Source organism: Anomalospiza imberbis, chromosome 1 (genome assembly GCF_031753505.1).
Source record: "Anomalospiza imberbis isolate Cuckoo-Finch-1a 21T00152 chromosome 1, ASM3175350v1, whole genome shotgun sequence".
Taxonomy (NCBI): domain Eukaryota; kingdom Metazoa; phylum Chordata; class Aves; order Passeriformes; family Viduidae; genus Anomalospiza; species Anomalospiza imberbis.
In genome coordinates, this window is record NC_089681.1 from 20152610 (window position 1) to 20175063 (window position 22454).

The 22454-nt window shown below is 34.9% G+C and overlaps 1 protein-coding gene across 30 annotated transcripts in view; it reads right to left on the bottom strand.

The window, feature by feature from the left end:
* Window positions 1-22454, bottom strand: part of RIMS2 (regulating synaptic membrane exocytosis 2) — a 446434-nt gene that overhangs the window by 154229 nt on the left and 269751 nt on the right. For all 30 annotated transcript variants that reach the window (XM_068183223.1, XM_068183411.1, XM_068183392.1 and 27 more), the window contains 3 exons: window positions 16613-16681; window positions 6043-6199; window positions 2776-2892 (listed from right to left, as the gene is read on the bottom strand). In XM_068183223.1, coding sequence (XP_068039324.1) covers window positions 2776-2892; window positions 6043-6199; window positions 16613-16681 — 343 coding nt within the window. The remainder of the gene's footprint in view (window positions 1-2775; window positions 2893-6042; window positions 6200-16612; window positions 16682-22454) is intronic.

Genomic DNA, 22454 nt, shown 5'->3' on the forward strand with positions numbered 1-22454 from the left:
AAATTTACCCTTATATTATACAAAAATAAGTATATAATATAGCCATATTTTACATATTTAAGGGTTTGGGGTTTGAAACAACTAAATTTTTTTCAAGTGTCTTTCAGGGCTTTTAAAAATAATTTTATTTTCAGTTCTAATTATGCATTCAATTTTGAAGGAATGTTTACATCGCAATTAAACTTGAGATCATTAGGCTTTTAGTATGTGGTTTCAACTAACTCCTCGGTGCCATATATATTAGAGAACTTAATGCTGAATTATCTAGAAAAGGAAGATATTTTCTTAATCATATTCTCAGAAGAAGGTATTTTCTTAATCATATTCTCAGTCATACTTTAACTTAGCAACTGAGCATGTCTATAAGACAGTACTTCAAAACATCTTCAAAAGCTGTTTCATGGAAACAAGAAACCATCAGAGCTGTGGGAAGGAAATATGTGATTTGTTTTCAGAGCCAAGTGTGGATAACATGTAGAGAGATTACAAATCTATACAAAAATGCAGTTTTCAACTTCTCCCAACTGCCTGCAGTTCTAGAAGTTTTCAGGAACAATACTATTAAATAGCTACTTTAGGGATACCATTTGGGTTTTATTATATAGCAGTGACAGAATCACAAATATTCATTAAAAATTTTTGTAATCTAATAATCTTTCCATGCTTAAAATCACTGTCAAATTAGCAAGGAATATTAAAAAATATTCACTGTTAATACTGGAAATAGTATTTTCCTGTTCAGAGAGTGCATGTTACAATAGAGGCATAACTAATCAATAATTTGATTGCACAGGCAACCACTCACCATGTGTGAAGAGGAGAATTTCTCAGTGGGTTTTGGAAAATACAGACAACATATAAAACTGAGTTCAGAGATCCAGAGCACCCCTATCAAGCAAACACCTTTTAATCTAGAACAGTCGTGAAAATTCAATAATCTCATTTCCAACAAACTTCTGACATTGTTTTTCTGACATATTCTAAAAAAACCCAATTATTTTTCTCTAAATCAAGTCAACCCAGCTGGGATTATTTGACCGAAGGGATGGAAAAACATCGTGGTACCAAACTTCAAGCAACCTTTCCCAGCTACATATTTATCTGGGAGGCAACAAATGAACTTGCACAATGAGCAAATGCAGCAGCATTCCATAAGGCATACACAGGCTCTAAGGACAAGTTTCAATCCTGTTTCAAGGATGACTGGTCCAAAAATCAACATAACATTGTATCCCAAAAACATTCTGTAATCATCTTTTAAGGAAATTGCTCAGAATCTTCAAGTTATTGCCTTCTGTATGAAAATGATATACTAATGAATTAACCAAATAGGTTTTTTTGCCATAATTTAAATTGAAATATTAAATATTTTAATGCAAAAAAGAAGTTGACTTCTGATCTACTGTACTTGTAAAGAATACAGTTCTTATTCTAGATGATAAACACTTCACTGTTTTTTCATTAGCTTTATTTTTGCCCATTTGACTTTTTTATTCACCAAATTAAATTACAAATCACTTTGAATAGATTTGGGTTTTAATTCCTTCTGATACTTTTTTGGTAACATGCCTTTGGGAAAAATTAATTATTATTTTTATCTTCTGAAATTAAAATATTTAAATCTTCTGATAAATATTGTCTTGCATTCCATACAAGCATTGACCATCACATTACTGGTCTCTTAACAAATATTAAACTTCTGTTCAATATTGCTAATAAAAAGGCACTGATTTCTCAAATTCTTTGTATTACAGTTAGAAACCCCAAAGATGAGTTTTGATGTCACTTGAAGAATAACCTCTAATAGCTATCTGTAAAAGCATTAACTTCAAATATTAGTCCTATACTCCTCAAGATTACAAAACATATCTGTATTACTCCTTGGTATATGCAATTATAAAACGAGACAAAAGCTGGAAATTATGCTTCTCATGACAAATTGCAGGAATTTCAACCTGGTGAAAAAGAGCTGAAATATTTTAAAAATTAAAGGTAATAAATGATTTTTGTTTTGATTTTCTACCTGAAGACAATGAGGTGGAAAAAACAAATATTTTTTTAATGAAATCATTGCCACAATTAATTCAGCAAAATTAACTACATTGTTCAATTATTGCTGCAATTCTTTTTTACATCATTAAAATTCATAGATGTTGCTAAAGCTCTTCTTACAGTTTGGGAAGTTCCATTAGGCAAAACATTATTCATAGTCAGAAGTGCCTCTAAACACAAAGACTCTGATTTCATACATGCTGTCCTAATTATTTTTTTTCTTTTTTTACAAAGTGTCTCAGAAGGTTGAGCAAACACAAAAACAGAACACAGTACTAGAATATACTTTTGTTACATTTGTGAAGTGCACTGTATCCAAAGGGAGCATTACACTAATACTGAGCTGAAATTATCTATTTTTATGCCTCTTTTTTCAGCAGCAAAAACAACAAAATCTACTGATAAATTTTTTTTAAAGATATTTAGTACTTAAAGAATTCATTAATATAACACACAAAAAGGACAACTAAACTATTCAGCTATTACACATTTTCTCACAGATTTTTTCAGATTCCCTCCTGGCAAACAGACACTCACTGGACAGTTTTGTCAGCCTTATGTGCACTGATATTTTGTAATGTGTGTCATGTGACCAGTGGATAAACGAGCAATGCTAATCTCTGGGATTAGGTATGTAATTTATTTTAGCAAGCTACCACACTGAAGTTACTCACGTTGATGCCGGTAGGCTACAGCTGTTCCTAATTCCAGCCAGGTACTTACCTCTCTCTGTCTGGGGAGTAGTGGTCATCTACAGCTCGGTGTCTGTCCATCCGGTTCAGGGTGGTGTAATGCGCAGGAGTGGATCGAGTCCCTCGCAGTCCCTGATCCACATTCCGACTGAGGATAAAAGATACCAGATCCTGAGTTTTAGGTGTGCCTGGATGACATCCTCTCACTGGTTTGTACAAACAATTATCAGCAATCATGCTGGTAGCAATATCCGTTAGCAAACCAGACTTTTTTATACATTTAAAATAAAATAATTTTAAATCTTAAAGTAAAAAAAAATCTCATTTAGAAAATGGTGCCAAGTCCATGATAGGGATAGAGTTCTCTTTTTTTTGTTCCAATGTGTTTCTTCTAGAAATAAGAGGAAAGCTCTTTCATTTCTTTCATGAAAAATGCTAATCTTGCACAACATTTCATTAGTCTTTCCAGACTTCAAGCAAAAATTCATTTCTGACAGAAACATACACTGTAAATAATTTTTCATGAGTTCTTGATTTTGGCTTTACTATAAAGATGTACACTGTAGGCAAACACAATGGCGACTTGTGGTTGTTACAGTGGAGTGTAGCCTGTTGAAAACATTGTCATCAGAATTTAAAAATAGGACTGTATGTGGTACCCACTTAGTGGGTTGGTGCAGGCTTTGGTTAAGATCACCTGTACTAAATGAGACCAAAGCTTTGCCAATCGATTGTTTTGCTCAGTTTATCTATCAATACCTACTGACGCACACTTACTTTACATTTTGTGCTCTGTAAAAGAAATCCACAAGAATAGGAAAACAGGAGACAATGGTTAATTGTAATAATTTTTGGATAATGAAAAAATAATTGTTTTGTATTGATTTGAAAATAACAAATTGGATGCTTCCCTCCACACAAGTTCAAGACCAATAAATTCTTCTGTCTCTTATCCTTTACTTCAATCTGCACTAGTGTGAACCTCAGTTTCCTTTTTTGTTTGTTTGTTTGTTTGTTTTGCATTACTCAGTTCCCCTTTCCTTTCTTGTCACTTTGTCTGTCTTTTTGGTACCTGTCATACTTATCTTTTGTCATTTACCAATTTCTGGCTAGTGTTAACTTGTACATGTATCCTTCACTGCTGCTGCCATGACATTATTTATTTCTGCAAACAAGTGCTATAAAGATGTTGCATTACACATAAACTTTTGCCTTCAGCTCCACCTCATTTGTCATAAAGCATTTTCCACTCTGGCATTCATGAATCCAAATATTGGGTTTATTCTGGCTAGTAAAAAGTAACAAGAGCAGTAACAATTTCTTGTCAGCTACAATGGAGTGGGCCTTTGGTGGAGTTTATTAAAAATTTAAGTAGGACTGAGGACTGCAAAATGGTTTCTAAAAAATAACAGCAACTTCTATGGCCCAAAACCTCCTGCCTGCAGAGGTGTGAGTAATGGGAAATCTCTGGGCATGCAGAATGCTCACTGCAGTTAGGACATCTATAGAGTCCTAACAACATGTACAACAAATTCACCTGAACAAGGTGCAAATGTGATTGATAATTCTTATAGATTTCCTGAGTAGACCTGCATTTTCAGTAGAACTAAAAAAGGTATTTCTGTAACCCATATATTATATTTCTCTTCTGCAAATCCTCAAGCTCTCATAACTTAATTCTCTGAGCTCAACAAGCCCTCAAAGAACTGATTTGGTGTGTGTGGGCAGGGAAATATTATACAAATAATGCATTTGATTCTGACATTTTAGGAAACAGCTGCAATAAATCCAAAACTGTATTTAAAAATTTAGCTTTAGGAAAGTTAAAAAGCAAGAGATTTTGAACATGTAAAGAAGTCACAGACTAAAAGAAAATGAAAAGTAGATTTTTCAATGATGTTAAACAAGTGTTAATTACCAGCTTGGGTAAAAGTTCTGCCCAAAATGCACACAGCATGCATGGAGACAGAAAAACATAAAAACACAAACATGCACACAAAGAGATTTTGCTGACATTTATGTCTATGTCCAAGCTAAATAATCTTTGGAGATTTAGCATAGACAGTTACTTAGGCTGAAATCAGTATAGTAAAAATCAGAATAGGCCCTTTTGTGTCTACCACTTATGTCTGATTTCAAGTCAGGCTGACTTGGTTTTAGATGGATTTAGATTTCAAGAAGAAACACGCAGTTTCTGCCTCTTAGCTGTATGAGATGATGGGGGATAATTTGGAATCCTAATATCTCACTAATGCAAAAGGATATCATATAGGCTACATCCATCAGAGGAAATGGTAAGTAAAAACATAAGTAAGATACTATGAAGTCAAGAGAATTTTAACAAAAAGAACAAAGATAACAGAAAGGAAAGCAGAACACAAGAGAATCAGGATGGCTGAAAGAAAGGGAGAGGAGCATGGGCCTGCCAGGAAATACTGGATAACAGATCTTCAGTATCAAAGGGGAATTGTGAACATTACGGGCAAAAGAGAAAACTTCCACTTTCATTTCAACTGAATTACATCATCTGGAAAGCTACCCATACATAGCAAAAAAACTGCTGGAAAACAGGTTTCATTCCCATTCACATCTATCCTTCTGTTTCCATTCTCTTTAGAAAGCTTATCCTGCAGAGTATTAAATCAATTATTAGATGGTATCCAAAAGTATTAGCTTTTGGAAGAAATTTCCTGGCCTAATTTTCTCAGGATAAATAGTTACCAGAGGTCTTCCAAGATCAGGAGTTGTTATCTTTTACTATTAAATTGTATGTCTGTCAGTTTATTCTTGATGATTTAGAAGTATGAAAGAAAGAGTAGAAAGAAAGCTACTATAGGGAGCAAGGGAGGCTCCCCAGAATCTTAACTCTACAGAAATAAAAGCATTGAAATCTTCCACTGTCATATGACTGCTAAGGAAATATCAAACTATCACATACTATAAAACATGACATCTGTAAATAGCTCTAGAAAATGTGGAGAGATACTTTTCTTTCCTTAGATTGGACTGTACTGAATTTTGATGAAAAAACAGATATAAATAGGCAGAAGTAAGATACAATTATGTAATCATATAATAAAAAATAAATAGCAATAATAAACCATAAATCACATAGAATTATATATAAATTAGGCATATCACTATGTGTAAAAAAAACCCCCACATTATTGGCTTTATGTAATTTTGTAAGATCTAACCAATTCATTGCCATTTTGAAAGTCTGGAGATGATTTCCAGTACTGGTACAAGATCAATACCACTTTAATTTATATAACTGTATAGTTCAAGAAGAGTTTACCTTTGTGGGGGAGGGACACTGGGAGACCACGATCTAGTCCGTCCTATACTATCTCCACGGTGAGGGGACCCTGATCGAGAACAATGATTAGATGACATTACTTGTTCTGGCACTGACAGTGTTGAACTTTGAAGATCTCTCCCATTATGTCGGTAATCTAAAAAGAAATGTAAATATTCAGTGAATCTGAAGTGGCACTTTTCAACTTCCTGCCGTATCTGTAGTAGTGAGAAACTCAATTAAAAAGATGGGATTTGATCAAGAATGTTATCATGTGTTCTTGGGTTTTATAATAAAACATACATATGTAAAGTTGACTCCTGTTGTTATGCTTAATTTAAGTACAATTACAGTTCCTATAGTTATACTTTAAAAGTATAGAAATTAATGCATGCACCAAACTGGGGACTTACCATTTATGCTTAATATGATGTATTAATAGCAAAAAAAAAAAAAACAACAACTGATTTTTACTTAGAATAAAAAAAGCTAATTATCGCACTTTTAATTAAAATTATATTGCAAATGTTGTATATAATGTTTTTCAAATAGAAATGTCCATAATTAAAAATTAATCCAAAATTTATTTAACAAATTTGGGATAGGAAGCTACTATGGAGTTAAATAATGAGACTGGGTTCAAGAAAGATTTGTATTTGTATCAGAAATAATTAACAATGACTCAATGACATCAGACTTCACTCACAATTCTGAATTAAAAAAAAAAACAAATAGCAAGCACTATTCCCATCTCCCTGTGAAGCTGAGAGGGAGAAGGTAGAGAACCAGGAATGAAGTTGAGACCAGAGAGAAGGAAGGGATGGGGGGGAAATAATCTTGAATAAGCCTAATAGAAGGCATAAATGGTCTAAGAAAAAGCCTCCAAGTTACGCGGGCCTAAAAGGCTACCACATGGACATTTAACACAGGATTTTAATAAAAATATTTTTAAAAATCTGGATGTATTAAAAGTGATGGTCTTCATGTAATTGAAAAAGTTGAATTCACTGTCCCATGGTGCAATAGTGTCTGTGGAAAAAAAGATGCCATATATACAGCCATTTCAAGTAAGTTTCCCCAAATTTTGTAAGGATGAAATAAAAACACAATGACAAGAAATTGAAGATTAGCAGGAATAGGTCTTCAGAGAGTTCCTGGTGGCTATGACAACTGATATAATTGATTTTTTTTGTTCCAAATACAATAACCAAGTAAAGAATACTTAGAGAGATCCACCCGGCACTGGAAAAATTCTGGGTCATGCAACTGTTATACTTTTCCCATGAGAATCTTCCAAGAGGAGAATAATCTTCTGATCATGATTTTCTTATTTTTCTTCCTGGAAAATGTCCATTAGGACCTAAAAAAAACCTTATTAATTCATTCCACTTTATGGTTCCAAGTATGTTCAATACTTTTAACTGAGTACTCATATTTACTGTATGACCTTACAACCGAGGATAAATGTAAACAATCCTAATTTGTAAACAACTTCTGCCTCCTATGTTTAGGTGTAAACCGCTTTGTGTGTATCTGGCATGTGTACATAAAGGGGGGAAAAAAGCACATCACCATTACATTACACTAATATAATGATGCTGAAGATGACATAGTCTCTCCTCACTATACAGCAGTCAATTCATGTTATGTGCTCATAACATGAGCCTCAGCTAAGAGTCAGTAATGAAATACAGACTTTTATCCTATATGTGAAGTAAATGTATTATTATAAGCACTGACAAAATATATAGGGACCAGTGGAACATAATTCTGAGATCATCAAAGGCAAGACAGGGGAAATTTTATGTGTGTTTGAAACAGGGTGTTATTCACTCACTAGTAAAGTGTAGGAGATAAATAAATTTTTTGCAAGTCAGTCTGGAAATCAATTTCTGCAATTCTTTAAGCAGAAGTAAAAGAGCTGAAGTGACAGCTAAAGGCAGTAGTGGAGAGCCCACCCTGCAGCAGACTCCTGGCAGGACCTGTGGACCTGTGGAGAGAGAAGCCCACCCTGGGGCAGGTTTGCTGGCAGGACTTGTGACCCAGCCTGGAGCGGTTTTGAGGGACTGCACCCTATGAGAGGGACTCATGCTGGAGCAGCTCATGAAGAGCTGCAGCTGATGGGATGAACTGACATTGGAGAAGTTCATGAAGGACTGTCTCCCATGAGAAGGACCTCACTCTGGAGCAGAGGAATAGAGTGAAGGGAGGAAGGAGCAGCAGAGACAACATGTGATGAAGTGACCGCAGCCCCTATTCCCATCTCCCTGTGCAGCTGCGAGGGAGGAGGCAGAGAACAGGAGTGAAGTTGAGACCAGAGAGAAGGAAGGGATGGGGGGGGAAGTTCTGAAATTTCAGGGGGTTATTTCCTCATTATCCTACTCTGATTTTATTGGTGATAAAATAATTTATCTGAGTTGTCTGTTTTGCCTATGACCGTAACTGGCGAGTCATCTCTTCCTGTCCTTATCTCCACCCACAAGTCTTCAGTTATATTTTCTCTCCCATGGCCAGCTCGTGAGGGCAGCAATGGAGCAGTTTTGGCAGCCACTTGGCACCTAGCCAGGGTCAATCCACCACACATAAATGAGCAGCAAGTTATTATAAGCTTCTAGATATTGAAATAAAAAAACATGAACAGAGAGAAATATTGTCTTATTATCCTAATAATGCATATCTATTGACATAAAAGACAGAGATGGTTATTTGAATACTGTATACACAGGGAGAAGTTGTTGCATTTGGAGATGGAAAACAATCTAGAGTAGCAATATGAAGATATAGGTAAATCCTTGGAAAAAATCAGCAGTTTATATAATATTTGGTATGTACAGTCATCGAAGTATGAGGGGAATGAGCAATATCATAAGATTTTCTAGGTGAATAAAAATAATGAAGGGCAAGGTAATCAATTAACAAAACCCAAACAAGAACCTCCTTTACATTTATTAAAAAATGCTAAAAACATCTGTAAAATTCCTAGAAGTGAGAACAAATAAATCAAAATTATTGAATTTATAAATCTGCACATAGAAAAAAATAAATCACTTTGGAACAAAAAACCTCTTCCAGCTCTAATTTGTTATTGTAGTTGACCAAATGAGCAGTATTGTTGCAATAAATCAAAATATATGACTTTTTAATTAATTGTCAAGTCCAATCCTGATCAAATATGTGCTTTACATTAATCTGGAGGTAGTCATGCAGTGCTTTCTGGTAACACTGGTACTGCTTCCTTATGACAATAAAAAAGGCAGAAACAATCAGCATTCCTAGCAATTTTGATAAATTTAGATAAATTTTTGCTACATTTTTTGAAGAAAGCTAGAGCTGTTTAGCTGTGATCAAAGAAACAGATTAATAGTCTAATCATATTGTTGGCAGAAAAATAATTGACATTTATAATGCATTTACCTAAAAGAAAAATAATTATATTTACAAACTCCTCTTTTTTCAACAGGTCACACATTGAAAAACAATTGTTTGAGTAAGACAACCCACTAACATAGGTTAATGAAGTAATTTCAAAGTTATCCTTCAGTTTTGTAGAGTTAATGTAGCTCTGATTTAACTGCCTGTATTGTAGGTACAATTTAACTTCCAATTTCAAAAATATTGCACATCCTGGAAATAAGGTTAGAGAAGTTAAGTAATACATTTTCTTGTGAAAAGAAAATATAGACAGAAAAGACAGGTCATAAGGGCAGCTTGGCCAATGAGTTGCTATTGAGCAAAGCAGATATTTATAGCAGTAGTAAAAATGGGATAAACATTATCCTGCTTGCAGCTATAAATATTGAGTCATTACCATAGAATCAAAGGCTCTATAACTATGGCAAGCCTCTTAAATCAGCATAGAGAGTACACAGAACCTGATAATCAGTGTAGGGATAATCAGTGGTAAACAACTGTGAGCTGCAGACACCTAAAAGACAGACACATGACAAAGATAACTGCAATGCCACCACCTTCCTCTGTCATGGGAAGGTTTCATTAAAAACTGATACATATGACAAGAGGGATTTTACAAAGCACACTAAATACAGCTTCTTCAGACCTGAAGTTTTAGTTTTATCTGATTTAAGAGAGACTATTAATATATTTGACTTAAACTATTAATCCACACAATATAGCTGTACTGTGCTAATATTGTGCTATGCAGGGTGCATGTTCTGTAAATACTGATGATTGAATTGTTATTAAATTATCAATCTTTCAGGCACAAAATTGCAGAAAATCACAAACTTCCAAATATTAGGTTCACATCAACAGCCCTAAAATAGCCCTAAAAAGAATTAAGGGAAGCGTACTAATGAAGATTTTAATTTAGATGCCTTGCTGCTTGGTTTAATTGAAAGAAACTCTTTGTATGAAAATTGTTCTAGAAAGGCAGTACTAGAATGGCTGCTCATGACAGGCAACGTAATTGACTTGTTTCTGATGCTAAATGGTGTTTTCTCCACTTTAACATCTGCATTTGATTGAAGTGTCAAGCTTTCAGATATTTAACTTTTTAATACTCACAGTGGTTGGGCTTAGAACAAGCACTAATTAAAAACAATTATATAATCAAATTGCCAGAAATGCATAACCTACCAACATTTCACATACGGGCACTTGGAAGAGATTTCAGTTCTTTCATACAAATGTGCTCAGCTTCTGGGGTGATTTGAACATCTAAACGAAGAATTTAGATGTCCTCTTAAAAAATTGCTGGCAGTCACTGATCAAATGAATTATTAATATCTGAATACCTTACAAGTTGAAGATACGTTATGCATTGCTTTGGGGAATTTTTTGTAGCAAATATTATTCTGCAAATATGGGAAGAATGAATGCACAGTGAAAGGAACCAGTAAACATTACAGTAGGAGCAACTGGTTACTTGGTGCATAGCAACTCAGTTCCTCACAGGTATATTTAGCTCTACAGCACTAAATGTATTTATGGGCCTATTACACTTGAGACAATTCTTTTCTTATGGAAAAGCATTCCCACACACTAATAAACTAGAACTTGCTAGTTTTCAGTGCTGTTCCTATGCCCAGAAAGACATGAAAATCTTGAGGAAAAAACCCCAAACCACCACAGGTACTATAAAGATGTTTCTTCTTAGTTAAGCACTCATCCATGTATATTTGTATCTGTCCAGCAAGTCCTCCAAATTACCCTGTTCTTCAAACTGTTGATTTGAATTTATCAGTCTTTTCTTGCTACATTTCCTTTCCTTTCTTGCTACATTCTTCCTTTCCTTTCCACTAAGAGCATCTCTGATAGGAATGCAATTTCATTGCAATTTTCATTGCCTTTTAATGCCTTTGTCACTCCATAGATATAGGACTGTGGTAAAATATAAACTAACACACTAAGTTCATAGTTCCTTAACTTTCCTCATAGATTGCTATTTATAATTAGTAATAATCTGAAAATAAAACTTGAATCAAGTTATATCTTTTCTTTCAAAGTAGAGTGATACAGCTTATATTTCAAAATAGTTTTGACTTGTTTAAAGAAATGTATTGAGTGAATTTGGATGTTTGGAGAGAAAGATGATTTTTCAGCTGAGGAAATTATACTGATGAATTTCTCTATTTTTTAAATAATAAAAGTATTACATTCTAAATTTAAATAAGGGAATAAACATGTAAAATTGAAAGTATACATTAAGAAATAAAACTAAAAATGCAAGAAAAGCTTGAAGAATTATAATAATGTGTAAAGAACTTTAGGCATAAAGTTGAAAATAATATATACATTATTTATTTGAAAGAAAGGAAAATGGTTAAAGAGCCACTGAACTAGGCAGCCAGCATAAAGACTATTTAACATGGCTTGAATTTCAATTTGGAAAGGGGATTTTTGTGATACACAGACTAACATTTTTAACTCAAGGGAGAGCCCAGAAAGAATAGAATTTAGAACAGGGCATTTGATATCAACATAGAATAAAATAAAAACCTTGTCAGTGTTTATGTCTGAAGTTGCTGGGCTTTTGGGTCACTACAGGCTCCCATTTAGGGCTAGCTGGTGATCTACAATGAAATCCGTGTTTTAGTAGGGATAGAAGTAATCCACTCTATGTGCTAATGCTGTAAGTAACTTTCTATAGGCAGTTGATTTCAATCTGTAACCAAAGTGTGTTTTCTGTATCTGCTTTGAGAAGCAATCATCCACAGGATTCAGGCATAAATATTCAGCCCACATTATCAGCAAATAGAGAAAAAGACATTTCCTCTGCTGCAAAGGCTGAAACATGACAGTGAAAGTATTCTTTTGAACAAAGAATTCCTCAGGTGCTTTAAGAAGTGAAGCAAAAATAGATAAATTCTTTTCATTCTTCTTCAAACACAGAAATAATATTTTTGTAAGTTCAGTAATAATTTCTGTACTGATGGTTACTATTTTTTTCTAATTGACTTGGCTCTAACTATCCTCTGAATAAATATCTTCTTTGTATTCTTATTTGCTCCTGAAACATATAGCTATCTTCTGCATAATGATAAAAACTTATCACTATAAATGTTTTTCTTCTCAAAGCTGGAGACTGCATTCTTTTACTCGGAATAGCTCTTCTCTATAGGGACTTGTAACGCAGTCTATGCAGAATTCCCTGCCTTACATTCTTCAGTGATTCATTTGTTGCTTCTGTTGAAGCATATCTCAGATTGCAAGTGTTTCAAAATACATAATCTGTTGCAATGCAGATGAGATATTGGTGTAGAACTGATTTTTAAACATTATTATTTTACTCAATATTTTAGTGCTGCAAAAACAATAGGTGAGAATTTTATGATTAAATGGTCTTGACAATACATGTCTTTATTCATAAAGTCAGACTCAGTGGGCTGCATGTATTCCCTAGGTTCAACATACACTAGAAAGTATCTGGAAAGAAAACTATTTAGAAATTATAGTCCATATTCCTTGAATTTGTTAAATGCAATGCATGCTTAACTTTGGACACTAGAAAGAAAAAAAAAAAAAAACACCCAAAAAGCCAACCTGCCTTTCACTGAGTTTTATTTATTGTTATAATATAAATTATGTTTTGTAAACCTTTCTGGCATTAAAAAAAATCAATATAAAAATAATGTATGGCTTTTATCAAAAAGGACATTAGAGCATTCTAAATGGCAGATGTAGATGCTGATGTACTCCCACATAGAACTGCTTGTGACAGACAACTTTGAGGGCCAAGGTTTATTCTCAGGACAGCAAAATAAATGCTTTAAATTGTTTGAGGGCTATGTATAACCAATATAAAGACATAACCAGAACAGCTAATGCTGCTCATTCCACTATCTTATGGTAAGATTAATGACAGCAAAGATTAAATATTAATAAAGACTCCATTCTAGTGTTTCCCAAGATGAATGCACATTATAGTTGAAGAGAGCTATTTTGGAATCTAGTAAAAATTTGCTTTTTAAATACGTAATATATTATAACCCTTTGTGACAATTGCTGTTGGAGAATACATGTGAAGCCAGAAAAAAGACATTGAATTTTTCAATCTGTTTATCACTATTTTTTTAAAAGCCTTTCCTGTTGACAGAAACAACAGACTGAAGTTGATTAGATTTGTCTAAACAGGCTAAGATCCAAGCCACAAGAAGTGATAGATTTGGTAAATAATTTTTCCAAGATGTCATCAAATCACAGAATGGTTTGAATTGGAAGGGAACTTTGAAGGACATCTAGTCAACCATTATGAATAAAAGTAAATTGAAGAGGAGCAAAGAGATAATTTTTATTCCTCTTAAAGGTTTCTGGAGATTAGTTCACAAGTGTGATACTAGGAATTAATTTTATGGAAAGGATAACTGAGAGCACTCGAAAGATGTTGGCAAGTTTACTTCATATAATGCACTATTTATAAGCAGACAGAAGAAGAGCAAAGTGTCATGTTAGATAAAACCTGAAAATACAAAATGAAAGAACTAGGGTAAGTAAGAAAGAAAGAAAACAAAGAGAGACAAATGGTTTCATGCAAACAGTGCATATATTTAAACCAAGACTGTGATGAATCTACAAACGAAATGAGGAACTTCAAACAATTGTGGGAATGATAAGGAGAGTGAGTAAGACAAGACTAAACCAGAACACTTACAAACATAGTGGCAGCAGCACAAAAAAAAAAAAAATGTAAGGCCCTAAATTAATATTTCAAAGCCTAAAAACCATCAGATTTTCCTACCCACATAGCCAGGCTGAATTAAAGTGCAACTAAGGTGTAGAATTGTTCAGCAAAAATTCAATAGCTTAAAGATCCTAAAAAACTAAAGGTATGTCAGAAATTCAGGGTAGGGAAGTAGGCTCATTCATTGAACTGTAAAGACCGTAATTTTATGAGCTGTCAAAAGAAAAGTTTATTGAATCAAAGTTGTAAATCTAGGTGTTTCATAAGAGTCATGCTGATGTTCAAGCACCTGGTAAAAAAATCTGCAAAACATGGTACCTTTTTCCAGGACAGGAAAAAAAATTCACTTTCAAAATGACACTATACTGGGCACTCTAGAAATATATCCATTAAATCCAGTTAGTTCCTACCTTTATTTTTAAGCTCCTAAATTAGATTGATACATTTTTAATTGAATTGATCCATGGTAATATGAAAGCCCTTATTTTTGGGAGGACAGGCAATTTGAACTCCTTAGAGACTACTAATTACAGACAGAAAGCTCATCAAAGATTGAAAGTACAGTAAATAGGAGCAAAGGGCTTCTGAGGATGGCTGCCTCTTTGGTTCCAGTACTTCACCCCACTCTGGCTATCCATCCTTCCTGTGCTCTGATTGCAATAAAGCAAACTGGGGAGTGGGAATATTAAAATGCGGCAAGTTTTCCTTAATAGTTTTCTAAGGTAATAACCTGAAAACTGAGCTTGTTACTGTTTGAAGATAAATGTTTTAAGGAACACAGAAATTTTAGTGGTTTTGCAGCCCTAGTGTTCTTTTTTTTATCTGGTAAAACTGCTGGAACCTTAGCACAAGTATGACATGCCCTGTTTTTATCATTAAGTCTGTAAAATTTATTCAGATTATAAAAAGGGCTTTTTCATAAAAATTAAATGGTGTTTGTTATTTAAAAAAAAAAAAAAAAAAAAGTTATCTCCTTATCTCAGGAAGTCCACGACCCATAGCATGGAATAGTAACATACCAGGGTCAAAAATTAAGCACAGCCTATAAGCTAACCATGAAATAGCCTGGAAATAAAAGCATAACTATGTAGACAAAACAGAAATGCATCTGAGCTCAGACTAGTAACAGATTTTAAAACAGGACTAGGCTAACTCATATAATTAGAGAGTTCACTAAATGTCCAAATTGGCTTCATGCCATCTCACAATATTTGAGATTGCCTACATCACCTCTTTTTATTCCCTCTTAGTTCCAAGGTGAGCTGTACTCCTCTCATTCCTCTTTCCTGTCTCCCCTTCCTTAGCCTCCAGCAGAACGTTCCGTACCCCATATGCTGATGGGGTGGCTGTGGGGCAGGAACACGCTTTCACTGACCTGAGCGGATCGCGCTCGCACAGCTGCTGCGTAGACCAGACAGATTATACTGCTCAGCTTTTCCCAAACCCCACTGTCTAACACTTGAGCTGGACCTCACCCAAGAGAACCAGAAACTGTCTAGCACAGAAAACCCTGTGTGTTAAAAATCTCCGAACAGCAGCAGCGTAACAGAATATACACTGAGAGGAGTACCCCACCCTGTGCTGATGGCAGTAGCCCTCAGTGCTGGTTAAAGGCGGCACAGCTGCCTCCTTTGGATTGGATACTGGGAAAAATGCTTTCCTGAAAGAATTGTCCAGCGATGGAACAGGCTGCCCAGGGAAGGGGTGGAGTCACCTCTCCTGCAGGCATTTAAAAGACATGCAGCTGTGGGACTCAGGGGAAAGGTTTACTAGTGAACTTTGCAGTTCTAGCAGTTGGACTTTATCCAACCTAAAAATGTCTATGATTCTATAATCTTAAATATATTAAGATTTTTGATGACTACAATTCTCTACTGTAGTCATTAAAAGTATATGGTTATGATTTTATTGTTTTCAGCAATGATTATTTTTTATCTGGTATTATCTTTTCTCTTAGAAGGGGAGACATATTCTTTGACATGATAACTTTTTTCTCCAATAGGCTCCATTCCAATGCTTAGTGAAACAGATTATCTGCTATCTCCTGTCCTGCTTTAAACATTCATGTTTCAGACCTTTGGCAATGTTATTATTCTATCATGAAATTTTACAGCATATATCAACAACATATGTCTGTAAAAAAAAATAAATAAATGAATGCTTCTTGACATTTATTAAAAGCACTATCTTTATGCTATTTGTATCATTATATAAAAACAATAAGGACATTCACACACTGGCTTTTTTCCCACATTAGTAATTTTTGAGATTAGATATGCACTATGCATAATATTTATTTTGTGTCTCTTAGAAAATTATATACTTAAGTTCCACTTATTTTTCATCAGAAAAATATTGCAAAATTCATAATAAATTACAAATAAGAAATATTCCTACTGAACTTGGACAAGTAAATTTAAACATTATTACCTGAAACAACACCAATTCCATCATCACAGTCATAATCAGAGACTTCACTATCACTGATTCTTTTGGATCCTGGAAAAAGAAAAGACATGTATTATTTTCCTTCCTGTAAGTTAAAACTATCCTCTGTCAATAATACTTAATGTATGAACTTCATACTATACCATGATGCATTAACATCAGCATATAAAGGTAATTATTCATGTTATAATTTTTGAACATATATGACTGCATCGATTATTTCAGCTAAATCTTTAAAGTAATATAAGATGAAATGCTGAAATACATCTCCACCACATTGCATTTATGAAGTATTTTATATAGTTTATATTAATTCCATATACACAAATATTTGTATTCATTCTTTACAGAAATTGGCATCACACTGTTCATCTTCCAAGTTTTTTTATACAAGGCACCATCCCTCCTCAAAGTCTCTGAATAACAGAAAGATTATTAATAGCAATAATATTAAATGCATATAGTACTTTCTTGAAGTTCTTAGTAAGGATTATCAGGAGAAAAGGCAGTTTCACACATATAGTGTGCCATGGAACACAAGCAAACTATGAAATGTATACCCTCCAAAATATCTAGAGCTGAGTTGGCAAAAGCAGATTCCACTTCCACGATTAGAGCCCAAATATAGGTCACACAGGAAAAGTAAATATGCCAGGTTTTGTTCAGCCTAAATTTACTACAATCTTCTGTGGCATCTTTTAAACAGTATTTGATTGCTGATATCAGGGTTAAACACTGGCATGCAACTGAGAATTATTCATTTACTTCTTTTAAATGTGAAAAAATCCCTGTTCTTCAGCAAGATGGTGTGTCTATTTTAAGTTTCTGGCCATCTAAAAATGGGTAGTTAGACGGCAGAAACATTGTCACCACACCTCCAATCATGTACAAGATTTTTTTTTTCCTGCCTCGGGACAATTTTTCTGGAAAATATAGACACAAAATTATCCGTAAAAAACTTGGAGTAAACCTAAAGAAGCCCAGGACAAAGCAGTCTTAATGCTCTATCTGGGTGAGTGGCACAGAAGGATGTCTACCCTCTCCCAGAAAAAAAAACGGGAAAACACATACTGAGAGTGGTTTTGACAAAAATAAAAAGTTTTCAGTTTAAAGAAACTTTAGAAATTATTTGAATTATAAGAACTGCTGTCATTTTTTAGACTGTTGAACATTTGTTTACCTACCCACTAAAGGATAGTGGAAGGTCTTTCTTTAGAAGAAAGAACATGCTTACAAAATCTGAGACTTCTCCTAAGCCATCCTGTTTCCAAGAAGTAAACAACTTATTCTCCACAAACTAATGTAATTGCATTTTTTGTCACAGTATTCTCTTGGCCTCTGTAATATTCTACATCAGTAAATTCTGCAGTTTGAGTATGCATTGTGTGAATATATTTTTCACACATATTTTATTTCTGTTATATCATTTCAGACAATGCCCTCCAAGTTTTTATATTCTGAGAAATATGAATCAGCATTCTGTGTTCTGCTATAGTTATCTCTTTGGTTTGCATTTTTTGAGCTGAAATATCATTCTTTGGTTTCTTTACATATGCAAACCATTCCATATTTCTGATTGTTCCTGCTGTATTTGTTTGTATATTTTCTATTTCTTCTGTGCCTGTTAGAGGAAGTCGGAAGTCGCCGCAGCAATTAAGATGTGGGTGTATGAATTTGTAATCTAGACTGCAGACTATTTTTTTGAGGATAAAAATTTCTCAGTTTAAAACTTATTCAGCTAAAAAATGGTGTAAGTGTGAAATGTGCTAATTCTTAGAAAATAATATAGCTTGCCAATACATTATGCAATTTCAGTAAAGAAATTTTAATTGTGGTTGTTTAATTGCACTAAAGGTTGATGCTTTCCTCACAAACAGGAAATTTAAATTAGTTCAGGGAAAGTCATGCAATTCTCATATGATAGCTCAATTTATTATAAAATTTTAGAAATAGCCATGCTACAATGGGCAGGGTATAAGTATCTTTGAATTCAAGAAATAACTAGTAAAGTCTTTCTCTAAAACAAAAAATTATAAGCAAGTGATGACAATTAGCACTCAAGAAAACCTAGAAGATGAGGGCAGAAATGAAGGAAAAGATTTCAACCTCCTCTTATTATTTTCTTAATTATAGTATTACAAAGGCCCAGTCACTCTTTTTCCCCAAAGAAAGCATCCATTCCACCTGTGATGCTGTCCCTGTTGCCATTTTCAGGAGAATTTTCTACTGCTGTAGTGATACACATGCCAGTGAGCAAGAAAGATTAGTCTCCATTCTTCTTAGCCACTGATTCAAATCCAGGTCCATTAAATGAGGACAATATTTGTGACCAAATACTAAGCAAGAGAGCCCTACTAGCTGGCTGGGCTTTGGCTGGGGCCTGAAAGTCAAAAACCCCCAAAGGAATGCAAAGCAGTGGGATTCTGTCTTTGGGTAACCCTGACACTGATCTTGCAGCGGGTTTGATGTGCAGAGATGCCAATAATGTTACTCAGGCCCTATCAGAGAGAGGATTGTGGAATGGGAAGATGAGGGCAATTGAGTTTGCTGATGTTCATCACGTGGCTGCTTGGAAAGGTTATCATCATGAAAGATGTAAAAAGGCTGAATCAACTATGATTTTAATAGATGTCATTTACTAATCAACTAATTCATTCTTATGAATGAATCTAATTAATTACAATTGAGGTTGCTTTTTATTTATGTTTATATTTACAGCTAAGTACATCCGCTTTAACATATTTTTAGAATATTATATTCTGTATTCAAGGGAGATATTTGCATCTTTGAAGATGAAAATAGTCAGCTGTTGTCACAGTGGGCTCTACACTTCCCAGCTGTGTAGCTAAAATTATATATTGTTGTAGTCACAGGATACAACTGGCAGAGAAGAGAGATTAAGCTACAACAGACCACAGATACAAAAGACAGGGTTCTCTCTCTCTCTTTCACTCTCTGTCTTCTCAAGCCACATCCACCCGTTCCAGAATCTCCTAACATCTCAGCTCAGATCATCTTCCAGGATCTAGAGATCTGAGCTTCAGGGAAGAGCCAGTGCAAGAGAAAGTGAACAGGTCAGGATTGAGACTGGCCCAAAGATGGGAGTAGAAAAAGAATAAAAGCAAGGGAAGAATCAGATTTCAGTGATTTCTCGAACTGTCTTTGCCACTGAAAAGAGGAGAGTATCTTGTAACACCTGACATCCTGAAATATGAAAGCTTCATCTGTAAGATGAGATATGAAGAAGCTTGTTCAGCTCAGATCATCCACTCTATCTCCTCAAGCTGCTACAAGCCAGCTCTAACTACAAACAGACTTAAACCAATTGAAAAAAATAATCATATTTAAGTAATATTTTTCATTTTCTTACAAAAGTAAATTTGAATGATAGTAAAGAAGTCAGAAGAAATTTAAAGCAGAATTAATGACTTGGTTTCATCTTTGGCAATCAATTTTTTCAGGAAGGGGGAAGGAAAGCAATGCTATGTCAATTAAATATGTAGTATCAAGAACTACTGCCTGGAATACATAATTTCTGCAAAAGAAGCAGATTATACATATTTAAAACATTTCCATTAACTTCAGAAATGGAACAAACTAGAAAGTGCACAGGTCAAAACCTTTTATTGAAGCAAGTATTTCTAATGTCAGTATAATTGCTAGCAGATTAGTTTAATATTTCTTTGAATTTTTGCAAGAGTAATTTCATCTGCTTTATATTAATTTTAGATGGTACTTTTTTTTTAACCTATTGATGATGTAAATGTGAAGATTTAGGCATGTGCCCCACCTTAGCCATGTCTTTTCAAAGTACTACTTCATTAATTAATTTAGACCACTGATTACAAAAAAGAGAAAGAACAATTCATATTTAATCTGTGAAGTGTGACATTGAAGCCTCTCACAAATTATTGCAAATTAATATTGTGAATTAAACTGTTATTTAGTATTTAGTTAATATCTTGTGTTGTATTGTGCTTTTATATCTTTGTAACCGTTCTGTAATGGTTTGCTCTTTCACCCCCCATTTTCCCCCAATGGTTCCACCCTGAGCTCTCCCACCCCTCCTCTAATGCCACCCCTCCCTGGTGCCTTGTCCATGACACAGCTCCTAATCCCACCCTCCCAAATTTTTCCACCTTGGGCATCGAGTGAGTGGACAAAGGCCAGGGGTCCCTCCCTTAACCTTCCCCCATTGGTTTGTGTTTCTGTCTGTCCTCCTGCCTTCCACTCCCCCGAACTCCCCCATTGGGCGGTGGGCGTCCTTCCCCCTTGTCTCCGCCCCGGTACTTAAGGTGATTATGAAAGCCATGTGACTCACTTTCAGCTGCAGGGACATGGAACTCAGAGCTCCTCGGAGCTTACAATAAACCTGAGACTTTTTCCCCGGCCTTGAGTCAACTCCCTCATTGCCTTCTCGGACGCCACCTCTCCTCCATACAAGGCAGACAGCGAAGCGCTCTGTCTTAGCTGCTCCCTGAATCTGCCACGAGACACAGGGGAGTGTCCTCACTGCTGACCGTGCCTCTGCCGGGCAGGCGAAGCCAGGGGGCTTCAGAGAGAGCACAGTGGCAGGTTTGGTGCCCAACGTGGGGCTGAGAACATCGCCAGACCCCACAAAGGAGACGGCAGGACGTCCTGTTGGATTTATTCTGCAGTGGCGTTTGGACTATATACATTATAAAATATGGTCCTAAAATCAAGAGCAAGGAGTTTAAATCCATTGTTACATAAATTCAGAATTCAATAAAAATCTTATATTCAAGGATACTGTCTACATTAAATGAATGCATTGGTGCCAATGGTTTGCCTGTAGTTAACCCACTGGTATGTAGTTTATTTATAAAACTTTATTGGAGGTATTATTCACCTTTTGTCTGATAATAGGCAGTAACAGATGGTAAATACAGATTTTCAAATTGCTTCCACCCAGATTAACACTTATTACAGTTAGGGACGGAAGGCAAAATAGATGCCATGCTACTGTAACCCTCAAAAATGCCTTAATTCAGCATAACTCCAGCCCCAGTGAAATCAAAATATGTATTTTTATTCCAATTAGCAAGTTTGAGTATCAATAAAACTTTTCAGGGGAGAGTTTTCATTGGGGACACTGGAAAACCTCCCCATCAGAACTTGTCAACGTTCAGCATCCTCCTGCCCTTCCACACCTCCCTACCACTTCCCTGCAATGCTGCTCAGGCTACCACCTCACCCAGCATGACAGCTCTGTGAGAACATGTGCACAGCAGAACTGGAAGATCACAGCAGTCACAGGGTTGCGGAAAACCCCTGTCATCTAAAAACCATTAGGACCATTATTTTAAATTTCAATTTAGCAAGTAGTTTCTATTTATTTTTTATTATTTGCATTTTTACTTTCTATTACACAGAAAAGGAATTTATAATAAAGTAGTTTCTTAGTATAAAAACATTTCCATTTTTCATCCTCAGGGATGAAGTAATAAGAAGTAAAGAAGCAATACAAAGTAAAGAAAAAATGAGGTGTTTTGGGTTTTTTTACATTGTCGTGGGATGCAGTGTTGGTGGCCATGGAAGCTTTAACAGTTTCTAAATAAAAAATAATATGGGGACAATTGAAAAAATGTTTACAGAATATTCTTTGGTTTTCCCAAGCCTGTCAATGTTTCAAAAACACTTGGACAATGTATTTAATAATATGCTTTAGCTTTTTGTCAGCACAGAATGGTTGGGCTCTTGGACTAGATGATTGTGGTAGGCCCCTGCCAACTGGAATATTCTATTCTCTTTCACCAGAACCACATTTCCCTCCATAGCAACATTCTAAATAATTGGAACTCTC